Here is a 13,681-nt window from a genome sequence, read left to right on the forward strand (position 1 = left end):
CACCCTAAAATCTACTAGCGACAAATGTATTCGTCTCCACCTGGCTTTTAAAAGTGTCAACCACGAATATGACCATAAAACATTTAGCTGCGCCAAAATTGGCGGTGTTTTGATATCCCACGTGGAATATTGTCCCACAAGCAGAACAACAACCGACCAGGCGAGTGTTTCTTGCGGAACATTTAACATGTCGTACCAAACATTCCGCGAGAAAAAAACGGGAAGCCATTTTAGTAAGGTAAGTTTGCATGTTTTGTAAAAATATGACCGTTCAGTGAAAAATATTAAATTTAACACATTTCGTCCTACAATCTGAAATAATGTAGCAAGTGAACTCTAACCTCAATGCGTTCAGCGTTATGAATCCATAGATTACTTAGACCGATAGTGCAGATCTAGCGCCCATGCACTAAGCTTGATGTGCATTCCCGGCGGTCGCGTCCCCCGTGGACCTGCTCATACATAAAGTATCCACCATTTAGCCTGCGAAGGCAACATGTTTCTCTAACTAGCTTTAATGGCGAGAAGGCGAAAAAAAACGGGGAAACATACGTATTTTATTAAACATAATTTTTCTATTTTCGGACAATTTAGGATTTTGCACATCACGTTCTGCCAAGGGTATGCAACAACCTAAATTGTCTGAAATCGGACATTTGGTGCCTAACTATAGGCTGCCTAGGCTATTAAGAGTCATTGATTTACGGCTGGATTTACATTGTGGATTGCAAATGTCACAAAACACTTGGTTAGCTAGCTACTTAGTGTGGCATTGCCTGCATGTGGTTTATTAACTATTAACTGTTAGGTACTGTAGTAACTATTAACAATATCGCATAGCCAGACAATTACTCTGTTCCAGCTGGCTGATAGGCGTTATTAGATATGTACTGTTTTTGGAGTAGCACAGAATTTTCGACCAACCTTAACTTGTTGATACTTCTTCAATTCCCAACTTGGAAGACAACCAATGTGTTCTAAACGTCCATGTCTAGTTGCAAGGGGCTTGTTTTGAATTTAGAAAATGCTCCTTTTAGCCGTTACAGTATCTAACCTGGAACGGCGAATGGAGCACCACATTATCCCGTTGTATGTTACATTATATTTTAGTTTTTCCACAGTCTGATGGTGTGTCAGTCATGTAAAGCCATTCAGCTTTGGCACACAATAAAACACTAGACTGTAAAGGCAAAGAGTGCAACCCTATTGTGTGTGGTTGGCCCTTCATGACAAAGGACATAATTTGCATTTAAATGACAACATCATGTTTCCTCTCTCTCCAGATGTGACAAGTGTCAGGGAGGATAATGTGCATTTGACTGCAGAGAGAGGAGATGATGCTCCCTGCCAGATTAACTTCTCAAGTCATTCTGAACACCTGGAGGCGGCGTCACCATGGGACCTGCTACTCCAACCTCCCTAGCCTCTCCAGCAATTACCTGAACAATCAGAGAAAAACCGCAGCCTCTACCCACCACCCAGAAAATAGCCCGCAATCATGGTTGTTAAATCCACCAACCAGACTTGATGCCACCAGGAAAAGACTGTTTAGCCTGTCAGCGGCTGGGATTGTCAACTCTGCCCCAGCGTCCATGCAAGCCTACCTCAGATTAATGAGACTTGACAAACCAATCGGTTAGTAGCTTTAATGTTGACCGAGGGTTTGAATGTTATATTATGTGGTAGGTGGATAACTGATGGACTATAGATTTAACAGTCTGGAATCATATTATAATTTTGTATTTTTAATGGCAGCCCTTTACACTCATACCTGTATACATACGGGTTGAAAATGGCTAGATCTGGACAGTAATAAACACCTACATTGGAACCTAGTGTCTGTACAGTAACATGATATACATGTCAGAGTTCTGACTACGCTTCACAGCCCTGTATAGATTTTTACTGACAGCCATTCTGAACTTGAGCACCACGCACAACAAGAAGTTGCCATCAGCCCTCCTGGTAATTGGGCAACTTTCTCATATTTATTGTTGTCTGAGTGAGGGAAATTATGTAAATTAAGATTACTCTGTATTTTGAAAGACGAGATGTTGAGGATTATAATAAATACCGCTTTGATGTCATACAAGCAAGTCAAACCCCCGTGACTCCAAATGTGCACTTCACATACTTGTCATATACAGTGTCAATGTTGATTATCACTATGTTTGATGTACAGTTACAAGATGACATGGCATCATAACCTGAGTTGTTCTAACCCTATGTTTGTTTTATTGTGAAAACAATTTGTCGGAGAATACACACCTAAATGCACTCGTGACTCCTTTTTATGCATTCCAAAATTACCAACCGTTTTTCTGAATTGCCTTGTGACAGCCTAACACTGTAAGATCATATATTTTTTTACTTCCCTAGTCAGGTTGGCAATAGAACAAGCTTTCAAATCATTCCCACCTGACCCAGATTGTGATTTATAATGGACTGATTTTAGATTAGGTTAACAACAACAGTAATTCAGGGATGCAGGGTGGTTTAGTTATTCAATGGCACAGCTAGGAAAGTGCCAAAAAGTACCTTATAGTTGGACTCTTCTTTGAGCCATAAAAGTGCATTGAAATTGCTTAGGAACTGCACACTTTGTAGAGGTGAGTGCCGACTTGGAGACATCAGTTAGTCCTCTCACATAAACCCTTGTCATTTTTTGTTGTCTTATGTTGTACATACCCCACATTTTCCAGGAATACTCTTATCATGTTACTGAATGTATCCAGAGTATTTTCAGATTTACTTTTCAACAAATATGCCGAAAGTACAGAATGTAAAATTCACATAATCAACAGTGTAATGTTGGGATTCAGTCTTGTGTCAGGTGAACTCTTGTGCACTCACCTTTTGGTCTAATTATTTTCCCATGATCTCCAAACTGTTCACTTTCAATTGCTACCATGGTCATGCATATGCTTTTCATAGTTCTTTTTTAATAAATATTTAAATTCATCCCTATCCATATAGGCCAATTCCCATGAATGTAAAGGGTTAAGAGGTGTACGTACGTATGAGGTGTCTGAAACGCCATCAGTTGTTCTTCATTTAATGTTTTGAAACATTGATCTGATTGCCTGTTCTTTGTGACATAGGAACATGGTTGTTGTACCTGCCTTGCACTTGGAGCATCGGCCTGGCTGCAGACCCAGGCTGCCTCCCACATCTGGGCATGCTCACGTTATTCGGCACGGGGGCCCTGCTGATGAGAGGGGCTGGCTGCACCATCAATGACATGTGGGACAAGGACTTTGACAAGAAGGTAATCTACTAGTTGTCACCTTTTTATATATAGTATAGGCCTACTCATCGTTTTTGTTGAAGTCCTACCCCAGTCTCCTTTTCACCTCATCTGATTTACTTAAAAAAAGGCACATCTCAATAGGTGGTCCAGGTGCCTCATGACATAGCACATGGGGAGGGTGGACTTTCCTCTTTTGTTCTCTGTTGTCCCTCAAGCGAGGGAGGAGACTGAGGAAATCAGCGGGGTACCATCAGACTAACTTCTACTTGAATTTTGATCAAAACATACTTTTGTTTTGTCCTTTACTGTATTTTGACATGGGATATTGTTTTTCAACAGGAAAAGTAAAAAAATATATATCGCCGGAGGGTGTCTTTTTAAATCACACTTGTCACATAGTTTATGGCCAAAAGTAATTCATCTTTACTCAAAGCAGCACAAAATGGAACAAACTGCCATGGAAATTATACAATCAGAGGACTTAATGGAAAGGCTTTTGACTGTTTATTTTGCCTCATCTTTGTATATCTGCAGGTTGCCAGGACAGCTACTCGGCCAATTGCTGCAGGGGAGATCACTCAGATGCAGGCCCTAGTCTTCTTGGGGGGTCAGCTTTCTCTGGCATTGGGGGTCCTGCTTTGTCTCAATTATTACAGGTACATGCCCTATTCAAACCAAAGAACACATTAGCCAGCTGTAAAATACTTTTCTAAAATTAGATTAAGGCTAGATTGTGAAAGTGCACAAGATTGTGACCGGAATACTGTCTTGTCCACGAGCAGACCACTTGGACAGATGTGATGACATTTCACTTTCCCGTCCGTTCACAGTATTGCTCTTGGAGCTGCTTCCCTATCTTTGGTAGTCACATATCCACTAATGAAGAGGATCTCCTACTGGCCACAGCTTGTATTGGGTATGTTTTTGTAAATACTTTTTAATCCGCATTGTTTCAATTGTCACAAATAGTAGCTTCCCCTTTGCAATAGATAGTTAGAGAAGTAATTAACCTTGCATGATCCTTGGCTTGTAGGAGCTAGAACGTCTCAGGGCGATCTGGACAAAAATCCATATCGCGATAATTGTACCCATTTTTTACGATAACTATGAATCAGCGCTTAAATTACAATAAAATATTTTTGGGGGAAGGTGCTAGAGCTGGGCGTTATGGTAAAATGTCATATTGCAATAAATGTAACTATTTTTCTCAATAACAACCAACACAATGATAAAGACATTTTTGATGGACAGTTACTTTACATTAGCGTCAGGGCTCCAGACCTAAATATTTTCAGTGCCAAGTAAGACAATGGCGATGGTGTAGCCTATGATTAAAAAAGTAAGCTATTGCATCTAACATATCAGGGAAATGCATGATTGATTTTTTTTTTTTAATTGCCACCTGGCAAAATAGGATCCAGAATTATAAGATTTCTTTTGGGCTTTTCAGAGAATTATCCAACATCATTGGGCATATTTTCCGTGGTTATATTATTCATCACCTGAGGAAGTAGGAACTCAAAACACTTAGCTAGATTTCTAAATGGGGTATTGTTGCTAGGTAGCCATGTAGGCTAATTGATTAATCTTTAAGTAAATGTAATGTCCTACAAAAACTTTCCAGTGCTAGGATTAGGCCTATTCATTGCAAATGGCGTGCCCCGCGGGCGCACCAAAACCTTCCTAACTACATCCTACTTCGGTTGTAAAGTGGTGCCATGAATTTTAATATTAAGAGGTGAGAAATACATTATATACTCACAGAAAAGCTGTGACTCTACTATCTGTAACTAGAACAACAGTAGTTGCTTTGAAAACTGTCTTTTTCCCGCAATAGCATTTCGCGCAACAGTCGTATGCTTGTGCTTCAGTCGTCGACAGTGAAACAGGGACATTCAGATACTTTCATAACAGGAATCGACATAATGCATTACTGTTGATCAAATAATGGTTTTAGAACAATCTACAGGAACGTTGTGTGTCAAAATGACTGACGTAAGCTTTGGTAAGAGGAACGGAAATCTCGGTGTCAGTAATTTTTGGTATATCATCCCAGCTCTAAGCAGGAGCCCATGTCCTTTTTCTGTAGCGTGAGGCAGATGTATAAGTACACCCCCTGGACAGGACGTTAGTTTGTTGCAGGGCCTTACCCCCAATATGTCTCCTTAATGCTGAGTGCCAAGCAGAGACTCATCTGGTCCCATTTTTACAGTCTGATATTACTTGGCCAGGGTTCGAACTCCCAACCTTCCAATCTTAGGGTGGACACTAACCACAAGGCCACTGAGTTGGTCTTTGCAATAGAGCTGCCATATGCAGTGCATTTGGAAAGTATTCGGACCCCTTGACTTTTTCCACATTTTGTTATGTTACAGCCTTATTCTAAAATGGATTAAAGAAACAAATGTGCTCATCAATCTACACACAATACCCCATAATGACAAAGCAAAAACTGGTTTTAAGACATTTTTGCAAATTTATTTAAAATAAAAAGTATTCAGACTCTTTGCTATCAAACTTGACATTTAGCTCAGGTGCATCCTGTTTCCATCATCCTTGAGATGTTTTTACATCTTGATTGGAGTCCACCTGTGGTAAATACAATTTATTGGACATGATTTGAAAAGGCACACACCTGTCTGTATAAGGTCCCACATGACAGTGCATGTTAGAGCAAAAATCAAGCCATGAAATCGAAGGAATTGTCCGTAGATTTCCGAGACAAGAACATTTCTGCAGCATTGAAAGTCCCCAAGAACACAGTGGCCTCCGTCATTCTTAAATGGAGGCAGTTTGAAATTACCAAGACTACCAAGATTCCTAGAGCTGGCCGTCCGGCCAAACTGAGCAATCGGAGGAGAAGTGCCTTGGTCAGGGAGGTGACCAAGAACCCGATGATCACTCTGACAGAGCTCCAGAGTTCCTCTGTAGAGATGGGAGAAACATCCAGAAGGACAACCATCTCTGCAGCACTCCACCAATCAGGGCTTTATGGTAGAGTAGCCAGGCGGAAGACACTCTTCAGTAAAAGACACATGACAGCCCGCTTGGAGTTTGCCAAAAAAGGCACCTAAAGGACTCTGACCATGAGAAACAATATTCTCTGGCCTAATGAAACCAAGATTGAACTCTTTGGCCTGAATGCCCAGCGTCACATCTGGAGGAAACCTGGCACCATCCCTACGGTGAAGCATGGTGGTGGCAGCATCATGCTGTGGGGATGTTTTTCAGCGACAGGGGGACTTGTCAGGATTGAGGGAAAGATGGAACAGAGCTCAGAACCTCAGACTGGGGCGAAGGTTCACCTTCCAAAAGGACAACAACCCTAAGCACACAGTCAGGAGGGGCTTCGGGACAAGTCTCTGAATATCCTTGAGTTGCCCAGCCAGATCCCGGACTTGAACCCGGTCGAACATCTCTGGAGAGACCTGAAAATAGCTGTGCAGCAACACTCCCCATCCAACCTGACAGAGCTTGAGAGAGTCTGCAGAGAAGAATGGGAGAAACTTCCCAAATACAGATGTGCCAAGTTTGTAGCGTAATACACAATTTGCTTCAACAAAGCACTGAGCAAAGGGTCTGAATACTTATGTAAATAAGGTATTTCTGTTTTATATTTGTAATGAATTTGCAATAAAAAAAAATAAGTATTTATTTGCTTTGTCATTATGTGGTATTGTGTGTAGACTGATGAGTAAAAAAAGCAATTGAATCAATTTTAGAATAAGGCTGTAACATAACAGAATGTGAAAAAGGTCAAGGGGTCTGAATACTTTCTGAATGCTCTGTAAACAAAATAAAACACTTGTTTCTCCTCAGGACTGACCTTCAATTGGGGAGCACTGCTTGGTTGGTCAGCGGTCATAGGCTCCTGTGAGTGGTCGGTGTGCCTACCTCTGTATTTCTCAGGAGTGATGTGGACATTAATTTATGACACCATCTATGCCCATCAGGTATTAAGTGTACACATGTGCTATGACTGTCATTTTGTGACATTTTAAAGTTGCTGTTGCAAATGTTGGTGCTTCCTCAGTTCATGCTGTTTGTTGGAGAACATTCTAGATTGTTCTATGAATGACGACTCTGTTTATAATGTGTGCACTATATTAATTCCTATTGTCACCAGGACAAAGATGACGACATCAGGGTAGGAGTCAAGTCTACAGCATTGAGGTTCCAGGAGCAGACCAAGCCTTGGCTCAGTGGGTTCATGGTGGCCATGATGTCAGGGCTGATTGTGGCTGGGGTCAACGCAGAACAGACTCTGCCTTACTATGCAACACTGTCAACTGTGGCTATTCACCTCACACATCAGGTGAGGGTATATTTGATATACTGTGTGCTAACATTTTAGTTTGAGATGATTCAATAATGATTTAGCCTTGGTAATGCAGAGAAATATAATTCTATGTGGTTATGTTAATGTTTTACACAGAACCCTCAACTGTGAATCATTCCTTAATAATCGAGACAAATGCATCCAAACAACTATTTTCAATGGATGTAACTGATTGTGATGCCTTTCTCTTTATCGGGTAGATCTACACATTGGACATCAACAAACCAGAGGACTGCTGGAAAAAATTTGTTTCAAACAGAAACCTTGGACTACTCCTGTTCTTAGGAATAGTCTGTGGAAACTTGTGGAAAGAACGAAGAGACACTTCATTGCAAAATGATTAACTAGCGGTACAATTAACTTCTCAGAACACAAGATTTACATTCTAGTGTGCACAGGACATTCTAGTTATTTAGTAGTACACTAACCATTATTTTGTAAGTCTTGACCGTATTGGGTTTTGTCTCCTAATAAAGCTCATGTTAAGCTCTGGCTTCTATGAAAATCTATGTCAAGAACAGCTAATCAACTATAATTCAAACAGCCCTAAAAAAAAAAAAAAAAAAGATGCAACAGCCATACAATTAGGATAAAATCATTAAGTTTCTACAAATCTACACTGACCCTCAGCTGGTAGATGCATTCAACAAGGTATACTGTTCTGTATATAAGATAACAATTGCTCCAAAATAATCAGACGGTTGCACTCTCTCAGAACACGATACCTTCCCCTTCAGTCCTCCAAAACAAGCAAGAATAGAAGTGTGCTTTTTGTGTCAATGACTATGAATAACGTCAACTAATTGATTTTACAGCAACATTTAAAAACCCAGGTGATAGGATTATTCTTGATCTTATCATACAATGAAGATAAAGAGAACATTAAGAAGAGGAAAAACGCCAGTGTATGTCAGACCCAATATTTTCAAAGAGGAAGTGCTTCGAAGCTCGATTGCAATAACAACACACGCCATTACCATTTGAGTGTTTAACCAACACAGACAGGTGCGCACCAATCTCCTCCTAGTAGACGTGAGCTTTGGCTTCAAGTACTTGTGTATCTGGTAGTCTGCTCTCACAGCTGCAGCCCAGAGAAGAAACCCTACAAACTGACCCAGGTGTATGCCATGCCACCAGATGGAAAACCCAAACGTCATTACCAGCGGAGCGGTTTTGCATCTTTGGAAAACCAGCCTACGTAGCCATGTAGCTGTCGTACCATTCCACCGACGGGCAAATTCGGACACCTGGCAGGACATCTCTGTGGTCCAAAGATCTCCGTCAGACAGGCCACTCCAGTTTGGGCTGTCCTCCCTGACCATCCCCCTGAACCCAAGCCCAGCAGCATTATTCAGACATTCACTGATCTTCCAGTGGGAGTAGTATCTGATCCTCAACACCACAGCAAGGCCCCATATCCACAAGACATCGGTGAGGACGTTGTTGGAGACGGACAAACTGGAGGCATTGTCTCTGAGGAGACGAGTGAGATAGTTCCTAGCCCACTCCAGAGATAACACCTGAAAGCCCTTGTAGGATATAACGGACAGAGGCTGGGGAGGAGGGCTGATGGTAATCTGCTCTACAAAATATACAAATTGGTCAAACGAGGACAGGGGTCCGCCGAGCAAGGCAGTGAAGTTTAGTGCATAGCTGATGAGTGGGAGAAAGACCCGGCATTGGGTCATTAATGTCACCCTGCCCCCGTCCTGTAGATCCATTGACACGGAGGTGACTCTCTGGGTGAGTAGCATCAAGGAGGACATTGATAGCAGAAGCCTGACAGAAAATAAAAGTAAGACAGTCTGAGATTAAGTTCTGTACTTTACACATTTTATTGGTGGATTGGGACTGGGAGACGACTATTTTATTTCAAATGTACTTATTATGGAGCTGATGTTATGTTTTCCATTGTGAACTCATTGATCCCCCCCAAGCCCCAGATTATAGTTTGCTCATGAGGTCTAATGCACAGACAACCAACACAAACATTTAAGTCACAAGTACATGTAGGAAACTAACATTATTTTGAAAGTCTTGACTGAATTAAGAACAGTGCTGTACCTGGAATCAGTGGGCTCATTGAGGTAGTATTCTCTGTACTGTATGAGCAGGTGCCAGAATGTTTGCCAACCCATCTGCAGTCCAAAGACCCATGGATGGACACGCTCTGGGCTCAGTAAACACACCAGCAGCACAAAGATCACAGTGGAGATGAGCAGAAGCAAGCTGTATACACCCATGGTGACAATCGCTAGGATACAGCCTCCGGATGCCAAGAAGAGGTACCTGTTAAGACCAGTGTTATACCTCCTACCGCTCAAACAAAATAAGCAGTTTGATTGAAATCCTTTGTTAATTCCAAATGGAGGTTCCAACAAGTGTGAATTAACCAGTGTATAAACAATTTGTATATACAAGTGTGTGTGTGTGTGTGTGTGTGTGTGTGTGTGTGTGTGTGTGTACTAAAAGTAAATTATAATTGGTCTGACCTTAGTTGCAATTTTCTTTTTTTAAATGCCCTGATCTTCAACTTAATACTACAATAGATGTATAAAATATATAATACAGACCTGTATGTCAAAGAGAGACATCCCTGTTTAGCCAAGACGTAGAATAGAAAAGCAAAGGGAATGGAAAAACATTGGTACGTCAGAAATGGATGCTGCTCACACAGCCACTGGATTGGCTCCATTTTAAATCCTTCCTGTGAAATATCAACACTATTATGAGTAGAGAATGGTGGTACTTTAGGCCTATATATAGTGTTGACTGTCTTGATAGACAATTCCACCTGTGTCTGGCATGAACATAATTATCATTGTTTAATGATAAGCAAGCAGTACATTTGAGCCATCTGCAAACCACTTTGTTTTCTCTTTGTCTATAGCAACCATGAAATCTCTACTTTACAGTCCACTGTTGATCATGTAAAATGGCCTGAATATACTGTAGTTGTCTCCACCCTGATATATTGGATGGATAAATAAATTGTATTCTACTTCTTTTAAAGAGCCATCCACAATGAGCGGCAGTAATCTATTATTTTAATGCAAAACAGTTGCACATATGAGCCAATATTTCTCTTAAAAAAACAAGGCCATAATGTGTTTTGAAAAGCTTTTTACAACCAGCTGCAGGGGCAAATTCAGTGACATCTATTGTACAACATGTTTTGGTCAGGGTAATGAGGAGAAGCACTATGGAAACTGCCTCCATTCTCATCTGTGCTCAAAGCATTTTAAAAGTAATTGTTTAGTAGACAAACATTATTGCAAAGATTGCAACAATACAGATTGCCAAAAAGACAGTAGGCTTGGCTTCAGTTTGACCTCCATTCACAAAAAAGAAACAGTTCTGTCATTGTTTTTAACCTTTACAATTTCCGTGGTGCATGGGAGGCACTATTAATGCTTTATATACTAAACAAAAATATAAACTCAACATGTAAAATGTTGGTCCCTTGTTTCATGAGCTGAAATTAAAGGTCCCAGAAATTTTCCGGACGCACAAAAAGCTTATTTCTCTCAAATTGTGTGTACAAATTTGTTTACATACCTGTTCGTGAGCATTTCTCCTTTGCCAAGATAATCCATCCACCTAACAGGTGTGTAAATAAAATGCCACTCTAAAATGTACAGTTTTGTCACACAACACAATGACGCAGATATGTCAAGTTTTTAGGGAGTGTGCAATTGGCATGCTGACTACAGGAATTATGAGGTTGGTCCCTTTACATGGTGTGACAGCTACTTTAGTCTACCAAAACACACATCTCAGGACATCCACATTAAGAACGCCTGATCTTTCCATGACAGACTGACCAGGTGAATCCAGGTGTAGAGGAAGGGGAGGAAACCAGTCAAAGAAGGATTTATTGGCCTCGTGTTTTAGGTTATTGTCCTGCTTAAAGATGAATTTGTCTCCCAGTGTGTAGTGGAAAGCAGACTGAACCAGGTTTTCCTCTAAGATTTCGCCTATTCTTAGCTCTATTCAGTTTATTTTATCCCTAAAAAAAAGAAAAACTAGTCCTTGCCAATGACAAGCATACCCATAACATGATGCAGCCACCATCATACTTTAAAATATGAAGTGGTTCTCAGTGTTGTGTTGGATTTGCCCCAAACACAACACTTTGTATTCAGGACATAAAGTTAATTTATTTGCTACATTTTTTGCAGTTTTATGTTAGTGCCTTATTGCAAACCGGATGCATGTTTTGGAATATTTTTATTCTGTAAAGGCTTTCTTCTTTTCACTGTAATTTAGATTAGTATTGTGGAGTAACTACAATGTTGTTGATCCATCCTCAGTTTTCTCTTACCACAGCCATTAAAATCTGTAACTGTTTTAAAGTCACCATTGGCTTCATGGTGAAATCCCTGAGCGGTTTCCTTCCTCTCCGGAAACTGAGTTCGGAAGGACGCCTGCATCTTTGTAGTGACTGGGTGTATTGATACACCATCCAACGTGTAATTAATAACTTCACCATGCTCAAAGGGATATTCAATGTCTGCTTTTTTTTACCCATCTACCAATAGGGGCCCTTTTTGCGGTGCAATGAAAAACCTCTCTGGTCTTTGTGGTTGACTCTGTTTGAAATTCACTGTTCGATTGAGTGACCATTTCAGATAGTTGTGTGGGGACAGAGATGATGTAGTCATTAAAAAAGCATGTCAAACACTTAATGCACACATACTTATGTGACTTGTTAAGTAAAATTTTACTCAATTTATACTGAACAAAAAATATTAATGCAACATTTGAAGTGTTGGTCCCATTTTTCATGAGTTTAAATAAGATCACATAAATGTTCCATATGCACAAAAAAGCTCATTTGTCTCAAATTTTGTGTACACATTTGTTTACATCCCTGTTAGTGAGCAATTCTCCTTTAGCAAAATAATCCATCCACCTGACAGGTGTGGCATATCAAGAAGCTGATTAAACAGCATGATCGTTACACAGGTGCATCTTGTGCTGGGGACAATAAAAGGCCACTCTAAAATGTGCCATTTTGTCACATAACACAAGGCCACAGATGTTTTGAGGGAGCATGGTATTGGCATGCTGACTGCAGGTATGTCCATCATAGCTGTTGACAGATAATTGAATGTTAATTTCTCTACCAGAAGCCGCCTCCAACGTTGTTTTAGAGAATTTGGCAGTACGTCCAACCAGCCTAACAACCACAGACAACGTGTAACCACGCCAGCTCAGGACATCCACATCTGGCTTCTTCACCTGCGGGATTGTCTGAGACCAATCACCCGGACAGCTGATGAAACTGAGGAGTATTTATATCTGTAATAAAGTCCTTTTGTTGGGAACAACTAATTCTGATTGGCTGGTCCTGGCTCCACAGTGGGTGAGCCTATGCCCACTCAGGCCCACCTATGGCTGTGTCACTGCCCAGTCATGTGAAATCCATGGAATTAATTTACTTCAATTGACTGATTTCATAATATGAACTGTAACTCAGTAAAATCGTTACAATTGTTGCGTGTTACATTTTGCATTTATATTTTTGTTCAGTATACTTAAACACTTCAACCATTAAAATGGCTCTTCGGCTAGCTTTTGCTAAAGCCGATATCAATGAGCATTAGCATTCTAGCTAACAACGGCTGCATCCAAAATGAGCCATTTTGCAAAGATCACAACCAAATATAATCTTAGCACCACCGTTGAAGCAATGATCAAAACATAATTGTAAGTGTATGAGCACCCCAAAAAGTTATTTTATTTAGAAGTAATAAAAAGGTACATCTAGGCTATGTTGAATGGGTGCAGATGGCGATGGCTTTTTACTGCCGCTAAAAGTCGCGCGAATCTCTCAACTGCGCGATATACGTCATTAATTGCCCATGTAAACGCAGGTTGCAACCTGAGAGCCACAAAGTTGGTATAAGCACAGATGGTGGATATATGTCCCGTTTACGATTGGGGGGAAATGTGTCTACTAAACGGGGTGGCTCTCCCATAGGCACCAATGCATTGGCAACTGGGTCTGGTCGGCTTTCATTGACTGTATATAAACCAGAAAAATTAAGGAGTTTGATGTCTCGCTTCCGTATCTGGGCTCAGTGCAG

The 13,681-nt window shown here is 40.7% G+C and overlaps 2 protein-coding genes across 2 annotated transcripts; one reads left to right on the plus strand and one right to left on the minus strand.

Annotated features, from left to right (window-relative positions):
* Positions 1–58: 58 nt before the first annotated feature.
* LOC139389284 (4-hydroxybenzoate polyprenyltransferase, mitochondrial-like) lies at positions 59–8,080 on the plus strand. Its single transcript, XM_071135870.1, has 8 exons — positions 59–238; positions 1,284–1,635; positions 3,102–3,268; positions 3,785–3,906; positions 4,081–4,166; positions 7,070–7,203; positions 7,377–7,565; positions 7,790–8,080. The coding sequence occupies exons 2-8, from the start codon at positions 1,335–1,337 to the stop codon at positions 7,931–7,933; spliced, it is 1,143 nt and encodes a 380-aa protein (XP_070991971.1). The 5' UTR covers positions 59–238; positions 1,284–1,334; the 3' UTR covers positions 7,934–8,080.
* A 366-nt stretch (positions 8,081–8,446) lies between these two features.
* Positions 8,447–10,284, minus strand: LOC139390232 (membrane bound O-acyltransferase domain containing 4). Its single transcript, XM_071137486.1, has 3 exons — positions 10,163–10,284; positions 9,654–9,878; positions 8,447–9,368 (listed from the first exon to the last, which is right to left on the minus strand). Exons 1-3 carry the CDS (start codon positions 10,282–10,284, stop codon positions 8,447–8,449), a joined length of 1,269 nt encoding a protein of 422 aa, XP_070993587.1.
* Positions 10,285–13,681: the final 3,397 nt, after the last annotated feature.

The sequence above is a fragment of the Oncorhynchus clarkii genome, chromosome 30 (assembly GCF_045791955.1).
Source record: "Oncorhynchus clarkii lewisi isolate Uvic-CL-2024 chromosome 30, UVic_Ocla_1.0, whole genome shotgun sequence".
NCBI classification, from domain to species: Eukaryota; Metazoa; Chordata; class Actinopteri; order Salmoniformes; family Salmonidae; genus Oncorhynchus; species Oncorhynchus clarkii.